General features: G+C 39.2%; 1 protein-coding gene across 2 annotated transcripts in view; it reads left to right on the forward strand.

Annotated features, from left to right (window-relative positions):
* The first annotated feature begins 237 nt into the window (after window positions 1-237).
* The window catches only part of BRD7 (bromodomain containing 7), a 45,060-nt gene continuing 18,828 nt past the window's right edge, over window positions 238-26,469 (forward strand). The window contains exons 1-5 of one of the 2 annotated variants that reach the window (XM_005902638.3): window positions 238-546; window positions 989-1,197; window positions 18,426-18,555; window positions 18,870-18,927; window positions 22,589-22,733. In XM_005902638.3, coding sequence (XP_005902700.1) covers window positions 498-546; window positions 989-1,197; window positions 18,426-18,555; window positions 18,870-18,927; window positions 22,589-22,733 — 591 coding nt within the window. In that variant the 5' untranslated portion in view covers window positions 238-497. The remainder of the gene's footprint in view (window positions 547-988; window positions 1,198-18,425; window positions 18,556-18,869; window positions 18,928-22,588; window positions 22,734-26,469) is intronic. The other variant, XM_005902639.3, reaches the window with a different exon arrangement.

Consider the following 26,469-nt stretch of genomic DNA (forward strand, 5'->3'; position numbering starts at 1 on the left):
GATCCAGCGGATGTTGGCAATTTGATCTCTGGTTCTTCTGCCTTTTCTAAAACCAGCTTGAATATCAGGAAGGGAGGCAGACAGAAAAACGGAAATCTCAGAATGTGGACCCCGCCCTTGCCCCACCCACGAGCCGGACTCCGCCCCCCGAGACTCCGCCCCCAGGCCTCAGGCTGCAGTGCCACCTCCAGCCGCGAGGGGCCGCCACTCCCAGCCGACCACTCTCTGCGCGCGCGGCAGGCCCTCTCTCCCGCTTCCGCGCCGGCCGCTCGCCAACCTGCCGCCGCTCTCCGGCTCCGGCTGGGTCTCGCGCGCTCGGGCGCGGCTGGGTGTATTCGTAAGAGGCCTCGCGCCGCTGGGCGCACGCCGTCCCCCTGCCTCGCGGCGCGGGGTCTCGCGGGCCCCGCTCCCGCCCTCCGCTCGCCTGGCCCGGACCGGAAGCGGCGCCGCACGGCCTGGGCCTGGCGCGGGGGGCGGGCACCGGGGCCCGATCGGACATGGGCAAGAAGCACAAGAAGCACAAGTCGGACAAACACCTCTACGAGGGTGAGGAGTGGGCCACGGTGGGGGGCGGCGAGCCCACGGCCGCTCGGTGGAGTTTTCGTGCCTTCGAGACAACTCTCAAGCTTCCGAGGCGGGCCGGGGGTCGCACCTCCCGCGGGCAGGCCTGGACCCGCGAAGGGGGCGCGGCCCGCCTGAGCCGCGCCAGATCACCCAGGCGGCGGCGGCGTTCGAACTCGGGACCTCCGGCCGGGGCGGGTCTCCGGTTGGGAGGTGTGAGGCGGGCCCGAGAGGCCCGGGAGCGTTCGGGGCGTCCACTTGGCGAGTGTCCGTCATTCAACAGGTGCGCCGAGGGGCGCCCACTGCGTGCCATTGGCCACCTCTGCCTGTGCGCCTCAGACTGACTCTCCCTACCCAGTTTTACTCTGCGTTTTGGATACTACCCGGCGAGGCTCTCCTTTAATCGAGACTCTTTCTTTCGTTTAAGAGTATGTAGAGAAGCCCCTGAAGCTGGTCCTCAAAGTGGGAGGGAACGAAGTTACCGAGCTCTCCACGGGCAGCTCTGGGCACGACTCCAGCCTCTTTGAAGACAAAAACGATCATGACAAACACAAAGAGAGAAAGCGGAAAAAGAGAAAGAAAGGAGAGAAGCAGATTCCAGGGGAAGAAAAGGGGAGAAAACGGAGACGTGTAAAGGTAAAAGGTCGTTGCGTTGCTTCAGCTTTTAAGGTGGTACCACTTTTCTGAGCGTTGCCGCCTCCCCCTGCCAACCTCACTTTGTTTTTTCTTTGTATCAAATGAGACGCTGAAACGCCCATAAAATCGGGCTGACTTTGAGGAAGAGCAGGGCAGCATAGAAACATGAGTCATCTATGAGTTTCAACAACTCTTTAATTATGCTCTTAGTTGTACTCACACATCAGGTGAGTGAACAGCTAAGTCCTCATTTTCAGGAGCTGCTTCAAAGAGTCGTTTTTCCATCTAGGAAAGGTGAAAGTCGTGCTCTAGCAAAGCTCAGTGTTCGAGGTTTTGGGAAAACAGTCATTTCAAAAGTAAATGTGTTGTCACAGAGCACCAGATTTGAGCCCCCTGCGTCATACAGCAAATTCCCACTGGCTGTCCAGTTTTACATGTGATGTAAATGTTTCAGTGCTGCTGTCTTAATTCACCCCACCCTCTCCTTCCCCCTATGGGAGCTGGGAGGGAGGTTCAAGAGGGAAGGGATGTATGTATACCTGTGGCTGATTGGCGTTGATAAGGGGCAGAAACCAACAGAATATTGTAAAGCAATTAACCTCCAATTAAAAATAATTTTTTTAAAAAAAGCAAATGGGTCTATTGGGATTCAGATTTTGTTCTGAAATACTGTAATGCCAAATACATAATGAACGACTCTCATCTTTTAAGACAAAATCTGAGTCTTGAAGAGATAATTTGATCAGAAACCTTCAAGGGATATGACAGCAGTAACAAAAATAAGCATTTTCTTAACCATCTGCAGTTCCTAGAAAGGAAAAAAGAAAGCGGCTGCCATCTCTGTCATCTGGGTAAAATAGTAATAATAAACTTTCCTTCCAAGGATGATCACATATGTACCTGGAATTGTCCTAGACTACCTCTGCACTTCCCAGATTTAAACCTGTCACCAAGTGACTTATTGAATCATTTACTGGAACTTGAAGCTAAATTTCCATAGGCTCATTTTTATAATTTTTTTATATTTATATATACAACAGAAATGTTCTAGACCATGTGATTAAACACATTGGTAAGTCCCTAAATCTTAGTCTCTTTTTGGAGTTTCCTATATGTCTTTCTGCCCCAGTGTTTACTGCCTTTGTCTAGACTGACACTTGGAGAAGGCAATGGCACCCCACTCCAGTACTCTTGCCTGGAAAATCCCATGGACAGAGAAGCCTGGTGGGCTTCCGTCTGTGGGGTCACACAGAGTCGGACACGACTGAAGTGACTTAGCAGCAGCAACAGACTATGACAATACATAGAACTGTCAAATGTTTTTTCCCTAAATTGTAAAAGCCACATACGCATATGATTTTTTTTAATTCAAATAATATAGAAGTGAACAAGAAGGATGAGAGAAAAAGTTTTCCTTACTCAGGTATCTCATTTAGTCTTTCTCTCCAGAAATAACCAGTTTTGTTGTGGGGGGATTGTTTTTTAATTATTTATTATTACAGGATAAAGTAATTTATGAGCATAGTTTTAAAAAGTCAAGAGTACTATTAATACATTTAAACATAAAAGCAGACTCCTGTTCCATCCTTCCCAAACTTTTTAGTTTTTTCTTTGGATATTTATCTCCATTTCTAAATGTTGGTTTATTTTGCTGTTTACTGATTTCATTTGTACATCTTTTATTGACATCATGTTACAGAAGATGAGAATTTAAATTCATGTCCTTATGTAGCTCCATGCCCCCACTTTCCCTTCCTGCATTCTCCCACTGTAGATACATCTCAGTTCTTAGTAAATTCAGTGTTCAGTGTTCATTTCTAATTATTGTTTATTGGAGACAAGTGTAATATACAAATACAGGTCTGCTATTGACCAGTTGGCTAATTGCTTTCATTTGGTTGTTATGTACTAATTCTTCAAACTCTTAACAGATTTGTAAAAGCCACCTAGCTTCTGTTTTTCATGTGGGCAAACACGTCCCCCCCTTTTTTTTTTTTTTTGAAACATCCGTCTTGCATCCATCCATCTCTGTCACTACCTGCTCTAATCTGGATTAGTTGATTAGACCTCCTGGGACTCCTTTGCCTGCTTTTGAATCCCATATCTTTCTCTTGATTTACGCCTTCGTTGTGGTGGACTCTTAACTGTACACACCCCCTAAGAAAGCATTCATAGGAGGTAGATTTTTGTTAAGTTCTTACGTGTTTGAAAAATCTTATTGTACTCTCATATACTCTCCTCATAGAGATTAATGGTTTGACTCAGCATGGAACTCCAAATTGGAAGTTATTTTCTGCCAGAATTTTGAAAGCATTGCTTGTTGTTTTCTTGCTTCCAGATTTGCTGCTGAGAAGTCTGTTTCCTTCTGATTCTTAGTCCTTTAAACATGGCTAGTATGTGCCCTCTGGAAACGTTTAGAATCTTTCCATTGTCTTCAGTGCTCTGTTACTTTCAGTTCCGAGATGTTTGCTTGAAGTGTTTCTATGATAATTTCCTTTCCTCCATTCTCTCTTTGCTCTTTCCAGAGCCCCTGCTATTAGATGTTGGACCCTCAACTGGTTCTCTAATTTTCTTGTGTTGTTTTTTTTTTTTTCTCCTCTGCTTTTTTGTGTTCTTCTTTCAAAGAAAGTTCCTGAACTTTGTCCTCTGGCTCTGGTCTTGGATTTTATTTCAGATCTCGTATTTTGAGTTTCCGAGAACTTTTTCATATTCTGTAACCATCCTTGTTTTAATAGCATCCTGTTCTTTTTACATGTAGTATCTTTTTTTCTCTGAGATATAAATTGATGGGGTTTTTTTTTTAATATTTTTCTTTTAAGTTTTCTTTTTCTCCTTGCATTGTCTCTATATTCCCCTCAAGTTTCTTCAGTTTATTTATTCCATCTTTTCTTTTAGCGTCAGAAGCATCATTTAATTATCTGTTAGGCCTTTGTAATAGATTTTTTATTTAAATGTGAAGCACAGAAAGGCGGATTATATGCTTTGTGCCTAGACAAAGTTTGTCAGCTGAGAGACTTCACTGTGGGCATGACTAACGGACCTGATCACTTCCATCAGGAACCACCCAACTTTTACCCTTTCCCAGGTTTCTGGGGTTAGAACTTTTCTCACAGGTGTCTCCTTCCTTGCAGGCAGGAGGTATCTTGTTTTCTCTGCTCTGGAGACTCCTCCACTTGCCTTTCATTTCCCAAATGTGTTGACATCTTTTATCCTCTGTGGTCTTCTCTGCTCTTTCTTCCCACCATCATCTCATTTAACTGGAAGTTGAGGTAACTCCTTTTAACCACTCCTGGTTTTAGTTCTGGCAGTTACTACTGTTACGCCAGCTACTATACTTTTCATTTCTTGTTTTATCAACTATCTCATCTTTGTATTAAATACACTGAATTTGATTATATTGCTGTACCATATTTTATTTTATATAACTTTTAAATGTTACAGGTAATGCTGCAGTGAATCTCACTGTTCACATCTCTTTATATCCTTTTATAAGGATATCTTCAAGATAGGTTCCTGCAAGTCTCTCCCTCTGCCCTTTCTTGACTGTGGCTTTGAGTGTCATCAGCCACCTATGTATTTTTATTTCATTGCAAACTAAGATGCTTTTGCTTCCACCATTCATTTGGACATAATACCCTGCACAGTAGGGCAGTAGGTTAATGATTTCCACTGTGAACGTGAAAGTCTCTCAGTCCTGTCCGACTCTTTGCAACCCCGTGGACTATACAGTCCATGGATTCTCCAGGCCAGAATACTGGAGTGGGCAGCTTTTCCCTTCTCCAGGGGATCTTTCCAACCCAAGGATTGAACCCAGGTCTCCCGCACTGCAGGCGGATTCTTTACCAGCTGAGCCACAAGGGAAGCCCAAGAATATTGGAGTGGTAGCCTATCCCTTCTCCAGGGGATCTTCCTGACCCAGGAATGGAGCCAGGGTCTCTTGCACTGCAGGCGGATGCTTTACCAACTGAGCTGTGAGGGAAGCACTGTGTAAAAGGTAAAGTGAAAACTCAAAGAAGTGAAGTGAATTTGCCCAGGTCCTGCTTTCCCAGGACTCAGGGAGAACCAGGAGACATTTCTGGGGTGTCACTGATTCTGTAGAGGCTTTTTGGGTTATCCCTTTTTTTCAAACTGGACTGGGGAAGGGGACGGGACACTTCAGAAGAACACCTCTCTCCAAGCTGTGCTCTGGATCTCCAGGGAGTTTTAGTAACAACAGCTACCCCTGGTCTTTTCTTGGGGAAGGTCAGCTTTGTGACCCCTGTGGGTCTGCAAGGGGCTAGAGTATATGTGGTTCTGAGGAACTGGTGGCTCTTCTGTCAGTTCCAGTAGCAGGAAGGAGGAAGGGCACAAGAAAAGAATAAAACATGCCCTTTTCTTTTCTTTTCTTTTCTTTTTGAGGATAATTGTTTTATAATACTGTGTTCGTTTCTGCCATACATCAACAAGAATCAGCCACCTAGGTGCATGCGTGCTCAGTCGTTTCTGACTCTTTGTGAGCCCATGGACTGTAGCCTGCCAGACTCTTCTGTCCATGGGATTTCCCAGGCATGGATACTGGAGTGGGTTGCCATTTCCTTCTCCAGGGGATCTTCCCAACGCAGGGATCAAACCCACAGGTATACATACGTGCCCTCTCTTCTGAACCCCCTTCCGTCTCTCTCGCCATTCCACCCCTCTAGGTTGTCACAGAGCACTGAATTGAGCTTCCTGTGTCACACAGCAAATTTCTACTTGCTCTCTGTTTTACCTGTGGTAATGTAAATGTTTCCTTACTATTCTCCAGTTCGCCCCACCCTCTCCTTCCCTCACTGTCCTCGAGTCTGCTCCGTATGTCTGCCTCTCCATTGCTGTCCTGCAGGTGGGTTCATCAGTGCCATCTTTCTAGATTGCATTTGCGTTCATTAATATATGAAATTTGTCTTTTTCTGACTTCCTTCACTCTGTATAGTAGTCTCTAGGCTCATCCACCTCATTAGGACTGACTCAGATCCTTTTTTTTAATGGTTGAGTGATATTTCATTGTATATATATACACCACAATTTCTGTATTCATTCATCTGTTGATGGACATCTAAGCTGCTTCTATATCCTCGCTTTTGTAAAAAGTGCTGCAGTGAACATTGGGATACATGGGTCTCTTAATTATGATTTTCTCAGGGTGTATGCCCAGTAGTGGGATTGCTGAGTCACATGGTAGTTCCGTTCCTGGTTTTCTAAGGGAGTTTCCACACTGTTCTCCATAGTGGCTGTATCGATTTACATTCTCACCGACAGTGCAAGAAAGTTCCCTTTTCTCCATATCTTCTCTAGAATTTCTTGTTTGTAGATTTTTTAATGATGGCCAGTCTGACCAGTTCGTGGTGATACCTCACTGTAGTTTTTATTTGCATTTCTCTAAATATGCAAATGAGCGATGTTGAGCATCTTTTCATCTGTTCGTTGGCCATTTGTATGTCTTCTTTGGAGAAATGTCTGTTTATATTGTCTTCCCATTTTTTGATTGGATTGTCTGTTTTTCTGATATTGAGCTGCATGAGCTGCTTATATATTTTGGAGGTTAATCCTTTGTCAGTTCCATTTGCTGTTATTTTTCTTCCATTCTGAGGGTTGTCTTTTAATCTTGTTTATTGTTTCCTTTGCTGTGCAAAAGCTTTTAACTTTAATTAAGTCCCACTTGTTTACTTTCGTTTTTATTTCCATTACTCTAGGAGGTAGGTCAAAGAGGATCTTGCTGTGATGTATGTCAAAGAATGTACTGCCCAGGTTTTCCTCTAAGAGCTTTATAGTTTCTGGCCATACATTTAAATCTTTAATCCATTTTGAATTTTTTTTGTGTGTGGTTAAAGTGTTAAAGAGAGGTCAAGTTTTCCCAGCACCACTTATTAAAAAGGCTGTCTTTTCTCTGCTGTATCTCCTTGCCTTCTTCCAAGATAAGTGCCCATAGGTGTGTAGTTTATCTCTGGGCTTTCCATCTTGTTCCATTGGTCTATATTTCTATTTTTGTGCCAGTACCATACTGTTTTAATGTATCTTTGTAGTATAATCTGAAGTCAGGAAAGTTGATTCCTCCAGCTCCATTCTTCTTTTTCAAGATTCCTTTGGCTATTCAGGGTCTTTTTGATTCCCATACAGATTGTGATTTTTTTTTGTTCTAGTTCTGTGAAAAATACCATTGGTAGTTTTATAGGGATTGCGTTGAATCTGTTGTTTACTTTGGGTAGTATAGTCATTTTCACCATATTGATTCTTCTAATCCAGTAACATGGTATATCTCTCCATATGTTTGTGTCTTCTTTGATTCCTTTCATCAGTGTCTTATACTTTTCTGCATACAGGTCTTTTGTCTCTTTAGGTAAATTTATCCCTAGATATTTTATTCTTTTTGTTGCAGTGGTGAATGGGCTTGTTTCCTTAATTTCTCTTTCTGGTTTTTCATTTTTAGTGTATGGGAATGCAAGGGATGTGCCTTTTCCTTTTTAAAGTGTTTTTCTAAAAGGCATTCATAACTTCTGCTTGTATTTCATCATTTAGCCACTCTATCTGGTAAATGAAGGTGCAGGAAGGTTGGGAAATGTGTTTTAGTTAGGGGCATTATATCTTAATAAAAATCAAGACTCTTTTACTTAGAAAAATACGAAGATAAAGTTTTAGGGAAGCACAGATGTTTACAACACAAAACCCTGTAATTTTTCAAAGATGTCTTAAAATTTAGTAATGTCCTTTTGAGTAGGAAGGCACTGATTATAGTAGATAAAATGCCCAACAGATGGGATCAATAGTTTTCTTCCTATAAAGCAATAGTCTTTAATACCACCCACTGCGTTTGATTACTAAGAACTACATATACACTTTACAAATGATAACTGGTACTTTAAAAAGCAACTGTTACATTCTAGATTGTGTGCTTAGTGCTTTATGTATGTTTTCTCACTTTACTCTTCACCATAATCCTATAAGTCTGGTATTATCATCTCTCTCTTTGTTAAAGTTGTGGTAAAATACACACAGTATAAAATTTACCATCTTCTTCATTTTTAAGTGTCTGGTAGTGTTAAGAATACGCACATTGTTGTACCACCAATTTCTGGAACTTTTTCATACCCATGAAACAACTCCCCATTTCCGCCTCCTCCTCGCCCCTGGTAACCACCATTCTGCTTTATATCTCTCTGAATTTCACTGCTCTACATACCTCATATAAGTGGAATACAGTATACAGTAACACAATATTTGTCTTCTTGTGACTGACTTCTTTCACTTAAGGTTTATTCATGTTGTGGCATGTGTTAAGAGTTTCCTTCCTTTTTGAGGCTGAATAGTAACAATGGCACCCCACTCCAGTACTCTTGCCTGGAAAATCCCATGGACTGCAGCCTACCAGGCTCCTCCGTCCATGGGGTCGCTAAGAGTCAGACACGACTGAGTGACTTCACTTTCGCTTTTCACTTTCATTCATTGGAGAAGGAAATGGCCACTCACTCCATTGTTCTTGCCTGGTGAATCCTAGGGATGGGGGAGCCTGGTGGGCTGCAGTCTATGGGGTCGCACAGAGTTGGACACGACTGAAGCAACTTAGCAGCAGCAGCAGCAGTATTGTATTGTGTGGATATATTACATTTTGTTTATCCATTCATCCATCAATGGATATTTGGTTTGTGTCTACCTTTTAGCTATTATATATAATGTTGTTATGAACATGGGTATACATGTATCTCTTTGAGATCCTGCACTCTGTTCTTTTGGATGTATATCCAGAAGGAGAATTGCTGGATCAAATCATTGCCTCTTTTAAATAGATGAGAAAACTGAGGCTCAGAGAAGTTAAGTAACTGCTCAAGGACACAGGGCTAGCACAAGAACTCAAAATGCTGCTCTTAAAAGAGCTCTTTAGTCTAAAAGAGTTGTTGAAATGGACCCCAACCCTCAATCCCTTTATAGTATATGGAAACATAAATCAGTGCCCTGACAGAGGCAGAATTCTAGTTCTGAGAGTCCTAGATTCCTTGGCACTGAGGGGAATCACAGAAGACTGCTCAGAAAGTAGCATTTGAGCTTTTATTTAGAGATCAGAGTGTAGTCATGTTACACTACAGTCGATTTAGGGTCAGCTGTATATTCTGAGCTATTATGTAGTACAGTAGAAATATTCTTTTCATATCATACAATTAAGTATAAGGGATCGTATGTATAAAAAGCCATGAGTATTATACTTCATGGGCTTCTTCAGGTATTTTCAAAGATAATCTGACAACCCAGTTTTCATTTATATGCTGACTTGAGAAGCTGACCCCTGAACAGAATGTTGCATTACTGTGAAGGTAAGGAAGCTTACACACCCAGTAGAGAGTTAAGAACAGAAGCATGATAGTGGGCAAATGTGAGTGTGTCTATAAGGGACATAAGTAGTTCTTTTTTAAAGCACAGAATCCATGAAGAGAAGTATAGGATAAGATCCAAAAGATGGTTGAGATGTCAGAGTATGGAGTTTGAACTTGAATATGTAAGCAGTGGAGAGTCAAAAACTTACTGAGTGAAAGATAAAAAGTTGAGCCTTAGTAATGATAATCTGTTAACAATATCAGCAGATATTGAAGAGAATAGTGAGCGTAAGGAGACTTTTTCATTGAAATAGCTCAGGTGAGAAGTCTGTATTCTTTTATTGGAACTCAAACCTGTTCTTCAGAAAAGCGTAATCTAACCCAAATTCTATCTTGACTGCTTTGCAAGTCAGCGCCAGGTGTATATATTCAAAGAATTTAGGCTAGTCCTGTTATTAAGGATGTTATCAGAATAAAATGACAAGTGTTTTTCTTTAATTTTTTTAAAATTACGAGCATTAGCAAGGAGAGATAAGAAAGCCTTCCTCTGTAAACAATGCAAAGAAATAGAGGAAGACACTAGAATGAAAAAGACTAGAGATCTCTTTGAGGAAACTGTAGATACTAAGGGAACAATTCATGCAAAGATGGGCACAGTAAAGGGTAGGAACAGTATGGACCTAATAGAAACAGAAGATAGATACTAAGAAAAGGTAGCAAGAATACACAGAAGAACTATATAAAAAAGATGTTAATGACCCAGATAACCATGATGATGTGATCATTCACCTAGAGCCAGAAATCTTGGAGTGCAAAGTCAAGTGGGCCTTAGGAAGCATCACTACGAACAAAGCTAGTGGAGGTGATGGAATTCCAGCCGAACTATTTTCAAATCCTAAAAGATGATGCTGTTAAAGTGCTACACTTAATATGCCAACAAATTTGGAAAACTCTGCAGTGGCCACAGGACTGGGAAAGGTCAGTTTTCATTCCAATCCCAAAGAAGGGCAATGCCAAAGAATGTTCAAACTACCACACAGTTGCACTCATTTCACATGCTGGCAAAGTAGTGCTCAAAATTCTCCAAGCTAGTCTTCAACAGTACATGACCAAGAACTTCCAGATGTTCAAGCTGGATTTAGAAAAGGCAGAGGGACCAGAGATCAAATTGCCAACATCTGTTGGATCGTAGAAAAAGCAAGATATTCTAGAAGAACATCTGCTTCATTGACTATGCTAAAGTCTTTGACTGTGTGGATCACAACAAACTGTGGAAAATTCTTCAAGAGATGGGAATACCGGATTACCTTACCTTCCTCCTGTGAAACCTGTATACACGTCAAGAAGCAACAATTAGAACCACACATGGAACAATGGACTGGTTCCAAATTGGGAAAGGAGTACATCGAGGTTGTGTATTGTTACCCTGCTTATTTAACTTATATTCGGAGCACATTATGTGAAATGCCAGACTGGATGAAACACAAGTTGGAATCAAGATTGCTGGGAGAAATACCAATAACCTCATATGTGAAGTTGATACCATCCTTATGGCAGAAAGCGAAGAACTAAAGAGCCTCTTGATGAAGGTGAAAGAGGAGAGTGAAAAAGTTGGCTTAAAACTCAACATTCAAAAAACTAAGATCATGGCATCTGTTCCCATCACTTCATGGCAAATAGATGGGGAAATAATGGAAACAGTGAGAGACTTTATTTTCTTGGGCTCCAAAATCACTGCGGATGGTGACTGAAGCCCTGAAATTAAAAGACACTTGCTCCTTGGAAGAAAAGCTGTGACAGCATATTAAAAAGCAGAGATTACTTTGCCGACAAAGGTCCATCTAGTCAAAAGCTATGTTTTTTCCAGTAGTCATGTATGGATGTGAGAATTGGACCGTAAAGAAGGCTGAGTGCAGAAGAATTGATGCTTTTGAACTGTGGTGTTGGAGAAGACTTGAGAGTCCCTTGGACTGCAGGGACATCAAAAAAGATCAAACAAGTCAATCCTAAAGGAAATCAATCCTGAATATTTATTGGAAGGACTGATGCTAAAGCTGAAGCTCCAGTATTTTGGCCACCTGATGTGTAGAGCCAACTCATTAGAAAAGACACTGATGCTGGGAAAGACTGAGGGCAGGAGGAGAAGAGGAGACAGGGGACAAGATGGTTAGATGGTATCACCAAGTCAATGGACATGAGCTTGAGCAAGCTTCAGGAGATGGTGAAGGACAGGGAAGCCTGGTGTGCTGTAGTCCATGGGGTCATGAAGAGTCAGAGCGACTGAACAACAAAAACAACAAGTGTTCATAGGACATTATTCACAAGCTAGAGTTAAGTAAAACTTATTTTTTATTGATGTAACAGTTTATAACACCAGTTTCATGGGTCCAGATACATGTATACCCATGTTCATAGCAACATTATTTATAATAGCCAAAAGGTAGACACAAACCAAATATCCATTGATGGATGAAAGGATAAACAAAATGTGATATATCTGCACAATGCAATGCTGCTGCTATATTTTGTCTTTTGTGTACACTATAGCACCACCAAAATTTACTTCCCATCCATCAGAATAATTGATTCATTTTATCCCTTTCACCCTCCTCCACATTCCCCTCTGGTGACCATTGCTGTATGCTTTGTGTCTGTGTGTTTGGGTTTTTTGGTTTGGTTTGTTCATTTATTTTGTTTTCTTTTTTGTTTTTTATGTTCTACATATGGGTGAAATCATAACAGTATTTGGCTTTCTCCGTCAGACTTATTTCACTTTAGCATAATGCCCTCAAGATGTATGGATATTGATGCATATAACAAGATTTCATCTTTCTTTTATGCCTGAGTAATATTTCATTTCAATGTGGTATTTTCTTTCCATTCATGCATTGATAAGCACTCAGTTTGTTTCCATATTTTGGCTATTATAAATAATGCTGCAGTGAACATAGGCTTATATACATCTTTTTGAATTAATGTAAGTAAAACTTAATGAAAATTTAAACTTATTCCTATACAGTAAATTTCCGTTCTGTTAAAGTCCTGTACTGGGTCCCAGGAGGCATACATATTCGTAAAAACTGACTTTTGAGTGTTTATGCTCAGCATTGTTCTGAGTTCTTTACTATTTAAATACTTCATAGCTTTATGGGGTAGGTACTGTTAGTATCTCATTTTGTTGCTGAATTAACTGTAAAGTAGCTTATTACTCAAGAGGAGAAATGAATGACGGTAATTGTTGAAGAAAGTGGAAATTCTGTCAAAAACACAATTCATTGACTTCTTTTGTGTGAATCTGCCACACCCAGGATCTCAAGGCTTTTATAGCTTATTCCAGTCAGCAGAAAATCCTCCCCACTTTACCCCGCTTGGCTGTTCTCTCCTGAGGTGATCCTCTTAGTCACATAGGATCTACCAAGAGAAAAGGAGGACTCTTGACTTAGGACATAAGAGCAGTATTGGCCCTCTGATAGAAGGATTTTTTGTTTGTTTCTTCAGCAAATATCTGCAAAAAACCTGTTATGTATAATACTAGACTCAAATAATAAAGATAAAATACAGTTCCTACTCTATAGGACCTCAGAGTTAGGCTGGGGAATCAGACACAAAAAGATAAACTTCATGGCCTGGTAAATTCTAACAGAGGTGTGATTGAAGTGTTCTGGGAGTACAGAGGATGGTGTTCCTCGTTCTGCCTTGGGGACTAGGGAAAGCATCTAAGGGCTAAACTGTGGGACAGATGCTGTTTTCAGTGTAGGGCCGAAGATGAAGTATAGCTTCAAAGTGATTTTTTTCCGTTGAATTATAAGGTCAACTGTTAAAGCAAAGTTCTGAAATTGTTTTGCAGTTTGCACTGGAAGCAGTATTCGAATACAGGTTTCCCTGGTGGATCAGACAGTAAGGAATCTGTCTTCAATGCAGGAGGCCCAGGTTTGCTCCCTGGGTCAGGAAGATCCCCTGGAGAAGGGAATGGCTGCCTACTCCAGTCTTGCCTGGAGAATTCCATGGACAGAGGAGCCTGGTGGGCTGTAGTCCACGGGGTCAAAAAGAATCGGACACGACTGAGCGATTAACATCAATACCTATGTATGTTGTTGTTGTTGTGAAAGTCACTCAGTCATGTGTGACTCTTTGTGACCCCATGAACTGTTAACTCGCCAGGCTCCCCTGTCCATGGAATTCTCCAGGCAGTAATACTGGAGTGGGTTGCCATTCTCTTCTCCAGGGGATCTTCCTGACCCAGGGATTGAACCTGAGTCTCCTGCGTTGCAGGCATATTGTTTATCATCTGAACCACCAAGAAAGCCCAGGTATCTATCTATACATCTTCTGAAAAGTAACCAATCTGAAGGATAATACCTAGAACTTCAGCTGGTGATTCTCATGCTTTCTTGTTCCTTCTTCATGCTATCTCTTAATGATTGATTAATTCTACAAATATTATGTATTCGGCATTATTGAGATTGGGGGTAGAGAGCTGAATAACACTTGAACCCCTCCCTCCTCACCAGGAACTCCAGTGAAACAGGCAAGCGTGTCTATCTGTAACATAGTATAATGAGCTAGTAGTAATAATATGAGCAAAGATTTACTTCATTCAATTAAAAAAAGTTTTACAAATTAATAAAATAATTTACCATTGAGTCATGGGTAAATAGGAATCCAGTTTGATATAAGTGCAGTGTGTTTGTAGTTACAGAAATAGCCGCTATTTCTCTATTCCGCCTCATACACACAGAATATTTACTCTCCCTGGAATTCTGTTTTCATCTCCACCCTGACTCCCACCCCCAACCTGGCTGAATCCTCTCCTTCAGGTCTCAGCTCAAATGCTACTTCCTCATAGAAGTCTTCCCACACTTCTCCAGTTCTAAATTAAACTCATCCAGCAGTTATTCTCTCCTTGAAATCTGTTTGTATTTTTTTTTTACCAAGTTGTTTAAAGTCTGCCTCATTTTACACTGTCAGCTTCCTAAGGGCAGGGCTGTGTTTGTTTATCCACCAGTGTGTGTCTGCAGAGTAAAATGCCATTTATTTATTGAATGCGTGAATAAATATTTACCATGTGCTAGGCACTGTGCTAAAAATTCACATATACTTATTAATCCTCAAAACAAGCTTCTAAGGTACATATTGTATATATTATTGTGTCTATTTTAAGAATGAGGAAATTAGGCCCCTGCTCTACCTTATGTAGTTACTCCATGACCTCATAGCTAATAAGTGTCAAAGCCAGAATTTGAACCCATTTTATAAACTGTAATTATAAACCCTCCTACCTGAAGTTAAATGGCTTTAGTATTTCTGTTAAGTTTTCTCTGTGTAATTAGCAAAATACTCTGTATTAACCAAAACTTCTGGTTTTACATATCTTACTCTCAGTAAGTGACGTTAACAATTGGATTCTGTAGTATTTTGGAATCATGAAAAAGAAAATTGGAAGGTAGGAATCATCAGAGTGTTAGGTGGAAAAAGAACTGTAGGGATCAAAGCCTCTTGTTTTATAGGTGAGACTGAGACTGAAACAGTAGAAGAACTTGTTCAAGTTTACATTCTAGTAAATTAGAAGCTAGATCTCCTAATTTCTAGTCTGGCAATAACATGTTACAATATCTCCTTTCACTTTAGGGTAGTTTCCAAGTGTATGTTATTTATATTCTTTTTCTCTTTTGGACTCTAGCCCGGAAGGCTATATTCTCTTGCCATACCAAATAGTAAAGTGCTTACTGTAGACCAGGCTAACTAGATGAAGTTACCAGATAGGGGCAGTTCAGAAACATAATACCTTCCTTTGGTACTTTTTCAGCTTTTCTGTTTCATGGTCATTTCACCATCTCATAAACTCTATAAGATAAATAAAAATCAACAGTTGAATCTCTATCTTGCAGCTGATAAAGAGGCCTAGTGAAAGTCAATGAGTGCCTAAGAAGGTCAGAGTGTGTTAAAGATGAAGCTAGAGCAAGAACTTGAGCCTCTAGACCATGTGTCAGCAAACTAGAGCCAACACCACTTGATTTTGTACATAAAGTTTTATTAGAGCACAGCCACACCCATTATGTTGTCTGTGGCTGCTTTCTTGCTGTACTGGCAAAGGTTAATATTAATAGTTGTCACTGACATTATGGACCACAGAGCCTAAATTTTATGTTACCTGGCTGTTCACCAAAAAAGTTTGCCAATCCCTACTCTAGACTTTTTGCACTATGGCCTTAGTTCTTTCTACCTAGGAGAGTGCTTAATTGCCTTTCAAGCTGTCCTTTATCCACTGTTTACATTTAACAGGAAGAGATCTTGTCTCTGAGGTCTTTTTCCATTGAACAGATGTTCAAAACCTGCCAATCTACAAAAGATTAATGCCAGTTTTTCTGGAGAAAATATACAAAACTTCCCTGAGTCAAAAATTACTGCTCCAGAATATGTCATAGGGCCATAAAAAAAGACACCAGTCAACTTAATGGAAACTGACCTCAAGTCCCCAGTAAGTACAATTTATAACATTGTTCTCTGGCGCTTCAGCCAGATATTTTCTGTATTAGATGCTTTGGACTATAGAACGTGGAGCTCTGTATCACTGGTGCTCCAAGTGTGATCCCTGCATGGGCAACACCCACATAGCCTAGAAACTTGTTAGTAATGCAGATTCACAGACTCTCCACTAGACCTACTGGATCAGTAATTCTGGGGACAGGACCCAATCACTAGTGTTCTAACAAGACTTTCAAATGATTCTGATGCACGCTGATGCTTGAGAACCTTCATGAGACCTTCAGAATTTGCATTTCTAGTAATTTCCCAGATAATGCTGATGTTGCTAGTCTGGGAACCATACTTTGAGAACCACCACTCTGCATCCTAGAATAAGGAATTAGGACGTAGACCAAGAAAATAAGATCCTATTGAGAATCTTGATTCTCAGGAGTGTAAAATAGATGGTTTGGGGCAATTTTACTCTAAAATTTAATTTTTAAGATGCAAAAAACAGGATTTTTTTTTAAACTATTACCTGGATGCCAACCATTCAGCTTTAGCAAAACATAACATTTTGCTTTTTGCTTGGTTTTATGTTTTTTTAAAGATATCAGAGTACAGACACCAATGAAGCTTTTTGTGTATCCTCCCAGAATCCATTCCTCTTTCTCATTCCCTAGAGAGAACCATGAATTTGGTGTGTATCGTGTAAACTTGTTTTATATTTTTACTACTTCTGTGTATATTTGTAAAGTACACTTTGAATATTTTCAAAACTTACATAGCTGATCTTGTAACAATTCTCAACTTTTTCCTCTAGAAATTGTTTCTAAACATAATACATGCTGATACAGTGTAACTTTAGCCTATTAATTTTACCTGCTGTGTAAATATGCCATAATTTATTAATGTATTTCCTTTTAGTAGCATTTTCCTTTTAGTAAGTTGTTCCTAATTTTTTACTATTTCAGAGTGCTGAAGTAAATATTCTTGTGCATGTCTTCATATACAGTTGTGAAAGGAAGTTTCTCCAGGGTACCTGCCCAGGAGTAGAATAACTGAGAAGTAGGGTAAAAGGTTGTTGTAGGTTTTCCCTGGTGGGTCGTTGGTAAAAAAATCCACCTGCCAGTGCAGGAGACGCAGGTTCAGTCCCAGCTTTGGGAAGATCCCCTGGAGAAGGAAATGGCAACCCACTCCAGTATTACTGCCTAGGAAATCCCCATGGACAGAGGAGCCTGGTGGGCTGCAGGCCATGGGGTTACACAGAGTCGGATACAACTAAAGCGATTTAGCACACACAAATGCACTGCAAGGTATGAGAGCCCTATTTCTCCACATTTTTTTCAAAACTTGAAATTTTCTGACATTTTAATTTTTACCACTCATAGAGATGTGAAGTACCTTCCAGTTTTTAAATTCATAATTCCCAGAGTTCCAGGGGTCTTGAAGCTAGTTTTCATGTTTCTTAACATTTCTAGGTGTTTTTTCTGGGGCTTACCTGTAATTTCCTTTACCCATTTTCTGTTGGGTTATTTGCCTTTTTACATGAATTTGTAGATGCTCTTTATGTAATCTTTGCTAATATTTTGATTTATTTGTGTTTCTCAGTCAGTAGCTAGTCTTTTAGTTTTATAGATAAAATCTTTCCCTATTCTTAAGTCATAAAGATTCTTTTACTTTATGTCAAGTTTTAAAATTAAGTCTTTAATGTATCTACAATTTATTTTTGCATGGGGTATAAGGTAGAGCTCTAATCTCATCGAGATAACCAGTTGTCCCAGCACTGCCCGTTTGTAGTTGATTTATCACGCCGCTCCGATCTGTCAGGACTTGTCTGTGTGCACAGGTCTGTCTCTGGTCTCTGTTTCATAGATTTGTTTGTCCCTGTGTCAGACCTACATTGTCTTGTCACTTTATACAAACTGATAGCACACGTTTTATTGTGACCTTTTTCAAAACTGTTCTGATAATTCACTCTTCAAGATAAATTATGACTGGCTTGTCAAATTTCATGGAAAATCCTGTCTTACAGTTTTGATAGACTTTGCATTTTATTTATAGATTACTTTGGAGCGAACTGACTATCTTTCAGTTCATGAACATGGTATATCTCCTTTATTCAGGTCTTTCACAATGGCCTTTCAATAATGTTTCGTAATTTTTCCTAAAAGGTAATTGGTCATCTTTTATTAGATTTACTCCTGGTGTGTTATTTTGCTTTTATGAATAGTATTATTTTTCTGATTATTTAATTCTAGCATATAGAAGCACTTTCCCCCATTTATGAACATGGTGTTCTCTTATTTCCCAGTAGATGGCAGTAAAATTTCATTATTAATAATCTTCAGTGGCATCTTATTTTTTTCCACTGAAATTAAATGATTTATTTTAAAGGAATCAATTCTGAAATATTTGTAAATTATCTCCTTTTGTTCCATTTAGGAGGATAAAAGAAAACGAGATCGTGACCATGTGGATATTGAGGCAGAAAAAGACCTACAGTGTCAGGCCCCTGTACGATTAGACTTGCCTCCTGAGAAGCCTCTCGCAAGCTCTTTAGCCAAACAAGAAGGTTGGAATAACTCTGAATTAACTGTCCTGAATGAGGAAGCTGAAATTATTTTAAGGATGTTAGCCAGGGAAAGTTAAAAGTTTAAAAGCTGTTAAATTAAAATTTGTTTACATTTTCTTATATTACTGCTTAAGAACTTTAAGTTAATTTCTGTTTCAAACTTCTTGTTCTCACTTCAGCATATTTGAAAAATAAATGGAATTTCTGTATGAGATAATTTAATGATGGATATGAGATAAGTCATGTATAGAAAATAAGCTAAACAATACTGTCTAGATCTTCTCTCTTAAAACGCTCTTTTTTCTTTGCTTTAGAAGTAGAACAGACACCTCTTCAAGAAGCTTTGAATCAACTGATGCGACAACTGCAGAGGTGAGGTTTTTTTCTAGCATTTTTGTAACCTGGAAATTGAAATGGGAAATAGAGGATCCAAACCACTTCTTTTCATTATTATTTCAAGTCACATCTTGTGGCCTGTATCCAAACGTACTTGATTTTAAAGTGGATGATAAATATTTTGCCTGGCAATAGAAGTACTCCAAGAGGCTGACTTTTAGATGTTCTCATTTGGGTTGTTTTAACTGGCAGCTTGAAGAGTGTTACATAATCCTCTTAATGGCAGATTTTTCCTTAATCTAAAGTAACTTCTGATGTTACAGCTTTAAACCAGGATTAAACAATACAGGTATTTCCATTTGCTAATAGATCAAAACACTTTGTATATGTCTGTGCTGCTTATCACTGCTGTGAGTGTTCAGTAATTACCAAGTTTGGGAGAAGAAACAAAATACCATAAATAAGATTTGTACCCTCTCTTAAATGCAGAAATTTGTTCTAAAAATTATAGTATCTTGATAAAACCAATGTGAAGTTCTTAAAAGAGAAAAAAATAACTTGATCCTTGTTAAAATATTTTGATACCTCAGTTCACTCAGAATTTAAAGTTTTAGCCCAAAGACATCTACATTATTAGCAGAGGATTCATGGATATAGGGCATCCATTCATATCGTGAGATTTCTTCTGACTGTGTTGGACTTATATGTCAACCCCAGAACTTATCATAAATATTTTTTAAAATAAAGCTATCTGTATTCAACACCTATTCAGTGAAAATCAGAAATCAGTGACCTCTCTTCCTTTTTGGTGTTAAAGAACAGTTGAGAAATTTACATCTCAAGTCTTTACACTTGAATAAATCATTCATTGCTTGTCCCAAAGGAGTGAACAGGTTAAGTATTGAGCATTCCAACTCAATTAGAATTTTTGACTATAAAGTGTTCGGCTACCTTTTAATTTTGTTTCTTGCGACATAAGACCAGAATATAAGTTAATGGTGTCTCCGTAAGAGAAATCTACTTATCAGAGTCTCTCTCAGTCTGAGAATGTTCACATTGCTCAGAACATTATGGAAATTAGAACTTTAGAGCCATATTTTTTTTGAATAGCTGTAGTGATTCTTGATCCTTGAGGCTCAGCGCAAATACTGGAAAAGAATGTAATTGACCAGGTTTAGTAATAGCATCTTTGGTCAAACCAAGTCAGACTCTGTATTAAAATGACTACTTTTAGGAAGTCTAGATAATTTTCTCTGAAGAGGTCCACCAGAGATGCTTTGTGGTGTTATTCAAGTAACTTCTATGGACAGTATGCATTTGGATCTGTAAGTTCCAAAGTGGAACTTTTTGCTTATTCTCAATATTTTTTACTCTTACAGCTAGGTGTCCTGCTGGGAAGAACCAAGACAGATACACACACACCTGAGTTCAGATTCTAACTCTGTATTTTATGAGATTTATGACCTAAAACAAATAATATGACCTCTGAGCCTCAGTATCCTCATCTCTTAAGTAAGAATACCAGCTCCTTGATGGCTTTTGTGAGCATTGCTACTGCTGCTGCTAAGTCACTTCAGTCGTGTCCGATTATGTGCAAACCCATAGACGGCAGCCCACCAGGCTCCCCCATCCCTGGGATTCTCCAGGCAAGAACACTGGAGTGGGCTGCCATTTCCTTCTCCAGTGCATGAAAGTAAAAAGTGAAAGTGCAGTCGTTCATTCGTGTCCGACTCAGCGACCCCATGGACTGCAGCCCACCAGGCTCCTCCGTCCATGGGATTTTCCAGGCAAGAGTACTGGAGTGGGGTGACATTGCCTTCTCCCTTTGTGAGCATTAGATATAAAAATACATCAATTCCCTACCACTGTGCCTGGCATGTGGTAAATTTATTTTTTAAATTGCTGCCATTATTATGGCTTTTTAAGCATTTTTAATGCTGTGGTTATTTGGAGTAAGAAAGCTTTGATATGCCAAATTTCCAGAGGAAAATAACAGTCTAATGAACTAATCATATAGAGCAGTGGTTTTCAACTCTGTCTGTCCTGTAAGTTTGTAAGTACCAAAATTCAAGCCTAGAAAAATCAGTGCCTGGACCACTCTTCCTCCCCCAAGAGATTCGCGTGTAGTGAGTCTAGGGTTAGCCTCCCACCGCACTGGAATTCTTTTTAAAGCTCCTCTCATGATTCTCATGCACAGCCAGAGTTAAGAACCTATGATAATACTCCATTGTGTATATGTACCACAGCTTTCTTATCCATTCATCTGCTGATGGGCATCTAGGTTGCTTCCATGTCCTGGCTATTATAAACAGTGCTGTGATGAACACTGGGGTACACGTGTCTCTTTCCCTTCTGGTTTCCTCAGTGTGTATGCCCAGCAGTGGGATTGCTGGATCATAAGGCAGTTCTATTTCCAGTTTTTTAAGGAATCTCCACACTGTTCTCCATAGTGGCTGTACTAGTTTGCATTCCCACCAACAGTGTAAGAGAGTTCCCTTTTCTCCACACCCTCTGAATCAGTTCTAATGAGATGGATGAAACTGGAACCTATTATACAGAGTAAAGTAAGCCAGAAAGAAAAACACCAGTACAGTATACTAATGCATATATATGGAATTTAGAGAGATGGTAACAATAACCCTGTGTACGAGACAGCAAAAGAGACACTGCTGTATAGATCAGTCTTATGGACTCTGGGAGAGGGAGAGGGTAGGGAGATTTGGGAGAATGGCATTGAAACATGTGTAGTATCATGTATGAGGCGAGTCGCCAGTCCAGGTTCGATGCACGGTACTGGATGCTTGGGGCTGGTGTACTGGGACGACCCAGAGGGAGGGTGTGGGGAGGGAGGAGGGAGGAGGGTTCAGGATGGGGAACACAGGTATACCTGTGGCGGATTCATTTCGACATTTGGCAAAACTAATACAATATTGTAAAGTTTAAAAAAAAAAAAAGAACCTATGATAGAAAGCACTGGGTCTCAAGTTTGGAGGTATTATGATAACCTTTTTAATGTCCGTTTTTTGAGCAGTCCCCTACACACACGATAGAAGTTATACCCATTAATTTAAGAAAATGTATATGGTTGTCCTTTGGTATCCACAGGGGATTGATTCCAGGAGCCCCCGTGGGTACCAGAATCCAAGGATGCTCAAGTCCCTTACATAAAATGGCAGCAGTCCAGTGAACAGTCAGCTCTCATATCCACGTTTGGGAAGCTCACAGATACAGAGGGCCAGCTGTACTCATGAGTATGCAACAGCTCTGTGACCCACCAAGAGTCCAAGCCTAGCTAGAAACCAGTGTGGAAGACTGCAGATGTGTATTTTAGTTACTATTTCTGCTTTTTCTCTATGGTTAATAAAAAATACATAGTATTAATCTCCCAGAGTACAAGACATTTTTTAGTTAGTCTAGATTTCTTATTTTGTTTCATCTTTCCCTGTGTTGGAGATGTTGCAAATTAATTAAGCTGCATATTTTAAAAGATTCTGTCTTAAGGGTACAATTTATATGTAAAGCATCTGAACCTTATTAAATAGTTATTAGTCTTTAAAATCATTACTTCAGTTTTTAGTGAAAAACATATTAGCCTGCTACAAATTCTACATCTGAAGGATTTCCTCTGACTTAATACTCCTTGACCAGTAATTTTGTTTGTAGTAGAAATAAAATTGCTTTTTTCCTGTCTTCACAGAAAAGACCCAAGTGCTTTCTTTTCATTTCCTGTGACTGATTTTATTGCCCCCGGCTACTCCATGATCATTAAACACCCAATGGATTTTAGTACCATGAAAGAAAAGATCAAGAACAATGATTACCAGTCCATAGAAGAACTGAAGGTAACTTGTTATTTATGTTGTATTGGAGAATAGACTGAGCTATGCTACAGTATCTATTCAATTAAGAGCCAAACTTTTGGATCCTGGGTATTCGAAGTCTTTGTAGAAATCTGCATGTCTGGTATTCAGAATCATTCTCAAGTTTATTTTAATATCCAAAAATCTGTATTTTTTTTGTCTTAGAAAACATGTTTGAGCTTGGTGATAGAAAACCAGACAAAATAAGTCATCTGCTGTCTTTATTATTTTGTGGGTTTTGGTAAAATTTTGAAATTCATGTGTTCTATGAAATATTTTCTCATCCTTTAAAATGAAAATGTTTGATTTTAAATTTCAGATGAATACAGGTAAAATTGATAGTTTTTTAATTGAAGTATAGTTGATTTACAATGTTGTATTGGTTTCAGGTGTACCACAAAGTGATTTGGCTATATATTTTTTTCTTGATTATTTTCCATTATAGATTTTTACAAAATATTGAACAAAGTCAGTATTTTAATGGAATTTGATTTAGAGTAGTCTCTTTTTCTGTTTCTGGACATGTAAAATAGAGAATATATTGGCTTGTCGAGAAATACCAAGCAGAAGTTTAATTACATTTTCTAGTTTGATGAAAGTGAGTTGCTCCCTGAATTCACTTTGGCTATATTTTTTTTAGCATATTTTCTTCAACATTCAGCAATAAGAAATTTTAAACTTACAAGTAAAGAACCTACAAGCCATGAAGATGATACACATGCCTAGTGTTATAGTTGACGTTTTTCTGTCTTTAAATGGCAATGCACTCCAGTGTTCTTGCCTGGAGAATCCCAGGGACGGGGGAGCCTGGTGGGCTGCCGTCTATGGGGTCACACAGAGTCGGACACGACTGAAGTGACGCAGCAGCAGCAGCAGCAGATGCTGGTTTCAGAGTTAAGCTTTTCATTTTAATCATCCTAAGAAAAGGAGCCGTGTGTTTTCTGTTTTAATTTGCTCTGTACCAAACCACCACAAACTAAAGTGTTTAAACAGTGTGTCTACTCTACCTTTGTTTTTTTTTTCTGAATGAATATTGTAGTGTTTTCATCTGACCCACGGACTAGACCCTAATCATTTATAGAAGGAAAATAAGACAGTAAATGTTATCTTTACTTGGTCTCTTTTTTTTTTTCCATGCACGTTGATTAGCTGAATTTTATGAATAATACTAGCATTTAGTTCTGTCTTTACTATCAGTTTGACTGTATATTTCACTCTGAAAAACCTGAATTATATTCTCTTGTACTCAGAGAAACAGAAATTTTTCTCAACTTTTCATCTGGTGAAAATTAAGCTAAAACTGTTTATTTCAGCATGTTTCTGATCTTATTATTGCTTAATGGAAAATTTTTCAGTTTTTTTTCCTTTCTGTGAATAACTTTCCTTTGATCTTTCCCTTACGATGACAAGAGAGAGTAGAAGTATGCCCACTGAGTGTTTTTGAGCAGATGGTCAAGATTTATCATAATTAAAATGAACAAGTATTTTTAACTTTGGAGTTTTCTGTAGAGCTATATTTTTTTCTCAGGAAAATTCAATAGCCCCATGTAAAGTTTAATTAGCTTATCCAGCTCATAAAACTGTTTGAGGTTGGTTTTTTTTTTTTTTTAAATACTTGGAAGTATACAGAAAGGTCATTCAACTTTATGAAAGAACAATTGCCATTACACAAAAATCCAGTAAAGTCTGCTAAGTCACTTCAGTCGTGTCTGACTCTGTAGACGGCAGCCCACCAGGCTCCTCTGTCCTGGGATTCTCCAGGCAAGAACACTGGAGTGGGTTGCCATTTCCTTCTCCAATGCATGAAAGAGAAAAGTGAAATCGAAGTCGCTCAGTCGTGTCTGACTCTTAGCGACCCCATGGACTGCAGCCCACCAGGCTCCTCCGTCCATGGATTTTCCAGGCAAGAGTACTGGAGTGGGTGCCATTGCCTTCTCCAACCTAGCACATGACAGTTAAGATTCATGGACTAATAGGGCTTCCTGGAGCTTCAGTGGTAAAGAACCTGCCTGCCAGTGGAAGAGTGAAAGTGAAAGTCACTCAGTCGTGTCTGACTCTTTGCGACTCCATGGACTATACAGTCCATGCAGTTCTGCAGGCCAGACTACTGGAGTGGGTAGCCTTTCCCTTTTCCAGAGGATCTTCCCAACCCAGGGATCAGATAGGAGATGCAGGTTCAATCCCTGACCCAGGAAGATCCCACATGGCACAGAGCATCTGAGCCTGTGCACCATAACTGTTGAGCCTGTGCTCTGTAAGGAGAAGCCACAACACTGGGAGGTCCACGTTTCACAACTAGAGGGTAGCCCATGCTCTCCGCACCTGGAGGAAAGCCCATGCAGCAACAAGGATCCAGCACAGCCAAAAATGGTACTAAAGAAATACGTAATTTTTAAAAGATTCATGAAGTAATGGGTCAGACCTGTAATCTGTAGAATGATCCAGTACTTTTTCCAGGTATAGGACCAGTGGTCATTTAGTGTGGTAGTCATCTAGTTTGTCTCCCCTCATTTGCCTCTCCTTCCCCAAATATATATTTAATAATTTTAATGGAATGGAAGCTTTTCAGAATATCTATACCAAAGGTTCTGAACCTGGGGTCCTTTGGGTAGCCATGGATGAGCCTTTAGAGGGATCAAGAATTTTATAAAATTACATACAGGGAAATTTTGTGTTCACCTTTGTATTACATGTGTGTGCTTGAGGAGTGGATCCATAGCTTTCCTCAGATTCCTAGAGATGAAGACCTAACAAAATCCTAACTGATTAGAGACTTGGCCAAGAACTGAGGATCCACATATACTTCGTCTGCTTTAAATTTAATACCAAATTTATTGTGACACTTGACTCAGTCTTCTCATGTACTTTTAAATAATATTCAGTCTACCTGTTTTCATTACATTAAATGTTCTAAGCTGTCATCACTAGTTATTAAATAGCGGGCCTTAAATGTTTTAAATTCAGAGGAGATTGAGGGTCAGGTTCTTTTTTGTTGAGTTTTTATCATTTTTGTTTAGTAAGGCCTTGGCATAATCACTCTCACATTTATACAATGTAAAAATTACTTAACCATGAAAATATGCAGTGGAATTGAGTTCCCTAGCACATGTGCATACTTTGAAATTTAAACCAAAAGTACAGTTTTGATAGTTTGCCTACTCTGGTTACATGTTATAAGTCTTTGAAGTTGTATGGTTTATTTCAGGTTGGCATGACTTTGCAACATTCTGCAAATTATAATAGTATCCAAACACTTAAAAGAATATTAGTGTAAATGTTTTGCCATTTGCTCAGTTATTTTGACTCTGGTAGGAAATATTGTTAAGATAATTTACAATTGTCCCAGTTTTCAGTCAAGATCCAAAATAAAATATTTAATTCATCAATGGATAATTAAGATGTTTGTTTTTAAACTAAGGATTTTTTTAATTAAATGAAATACTCAGTAATTATTAAATGTAAGATAGAAGTATTTTCTAATTTTCTTTGTGTGCAATAATATTATACTGAAGAAACCCATTTTAAAATTTTATCCCCGAATCTAAAGTTTATGCAGTTACTGTAGAATGTTTAAGAATTTGTAAAGGAATGTAGTAGGATGTTTAAATTAATTTAGCAGTATTTGTTTTGTTAGTTTTAAAACTTAATAAATTGCTATTAATGTTGTTTAGTAAACAGAAAGATGGTGTTTTTTTACTGGTTTGTTTTTGTTTGTTTG

The sequence above is a fragment of the Bos mutus genome, chromosome 18 (genome assembly GCF_027580195.1).
Source record: "Bos mutus isolate GX-2022 chromosome 18, NWIPB_WYAK_1.1, whole genome shotgun sequence".
In the NCBI taxonomy this organism is placed as follows: domain Eukaryota; kingdom Metazoa; phylum Chordata; class Mammalia; order Artiodactyla; family Bovidae; genus Bos; species Bos mutus.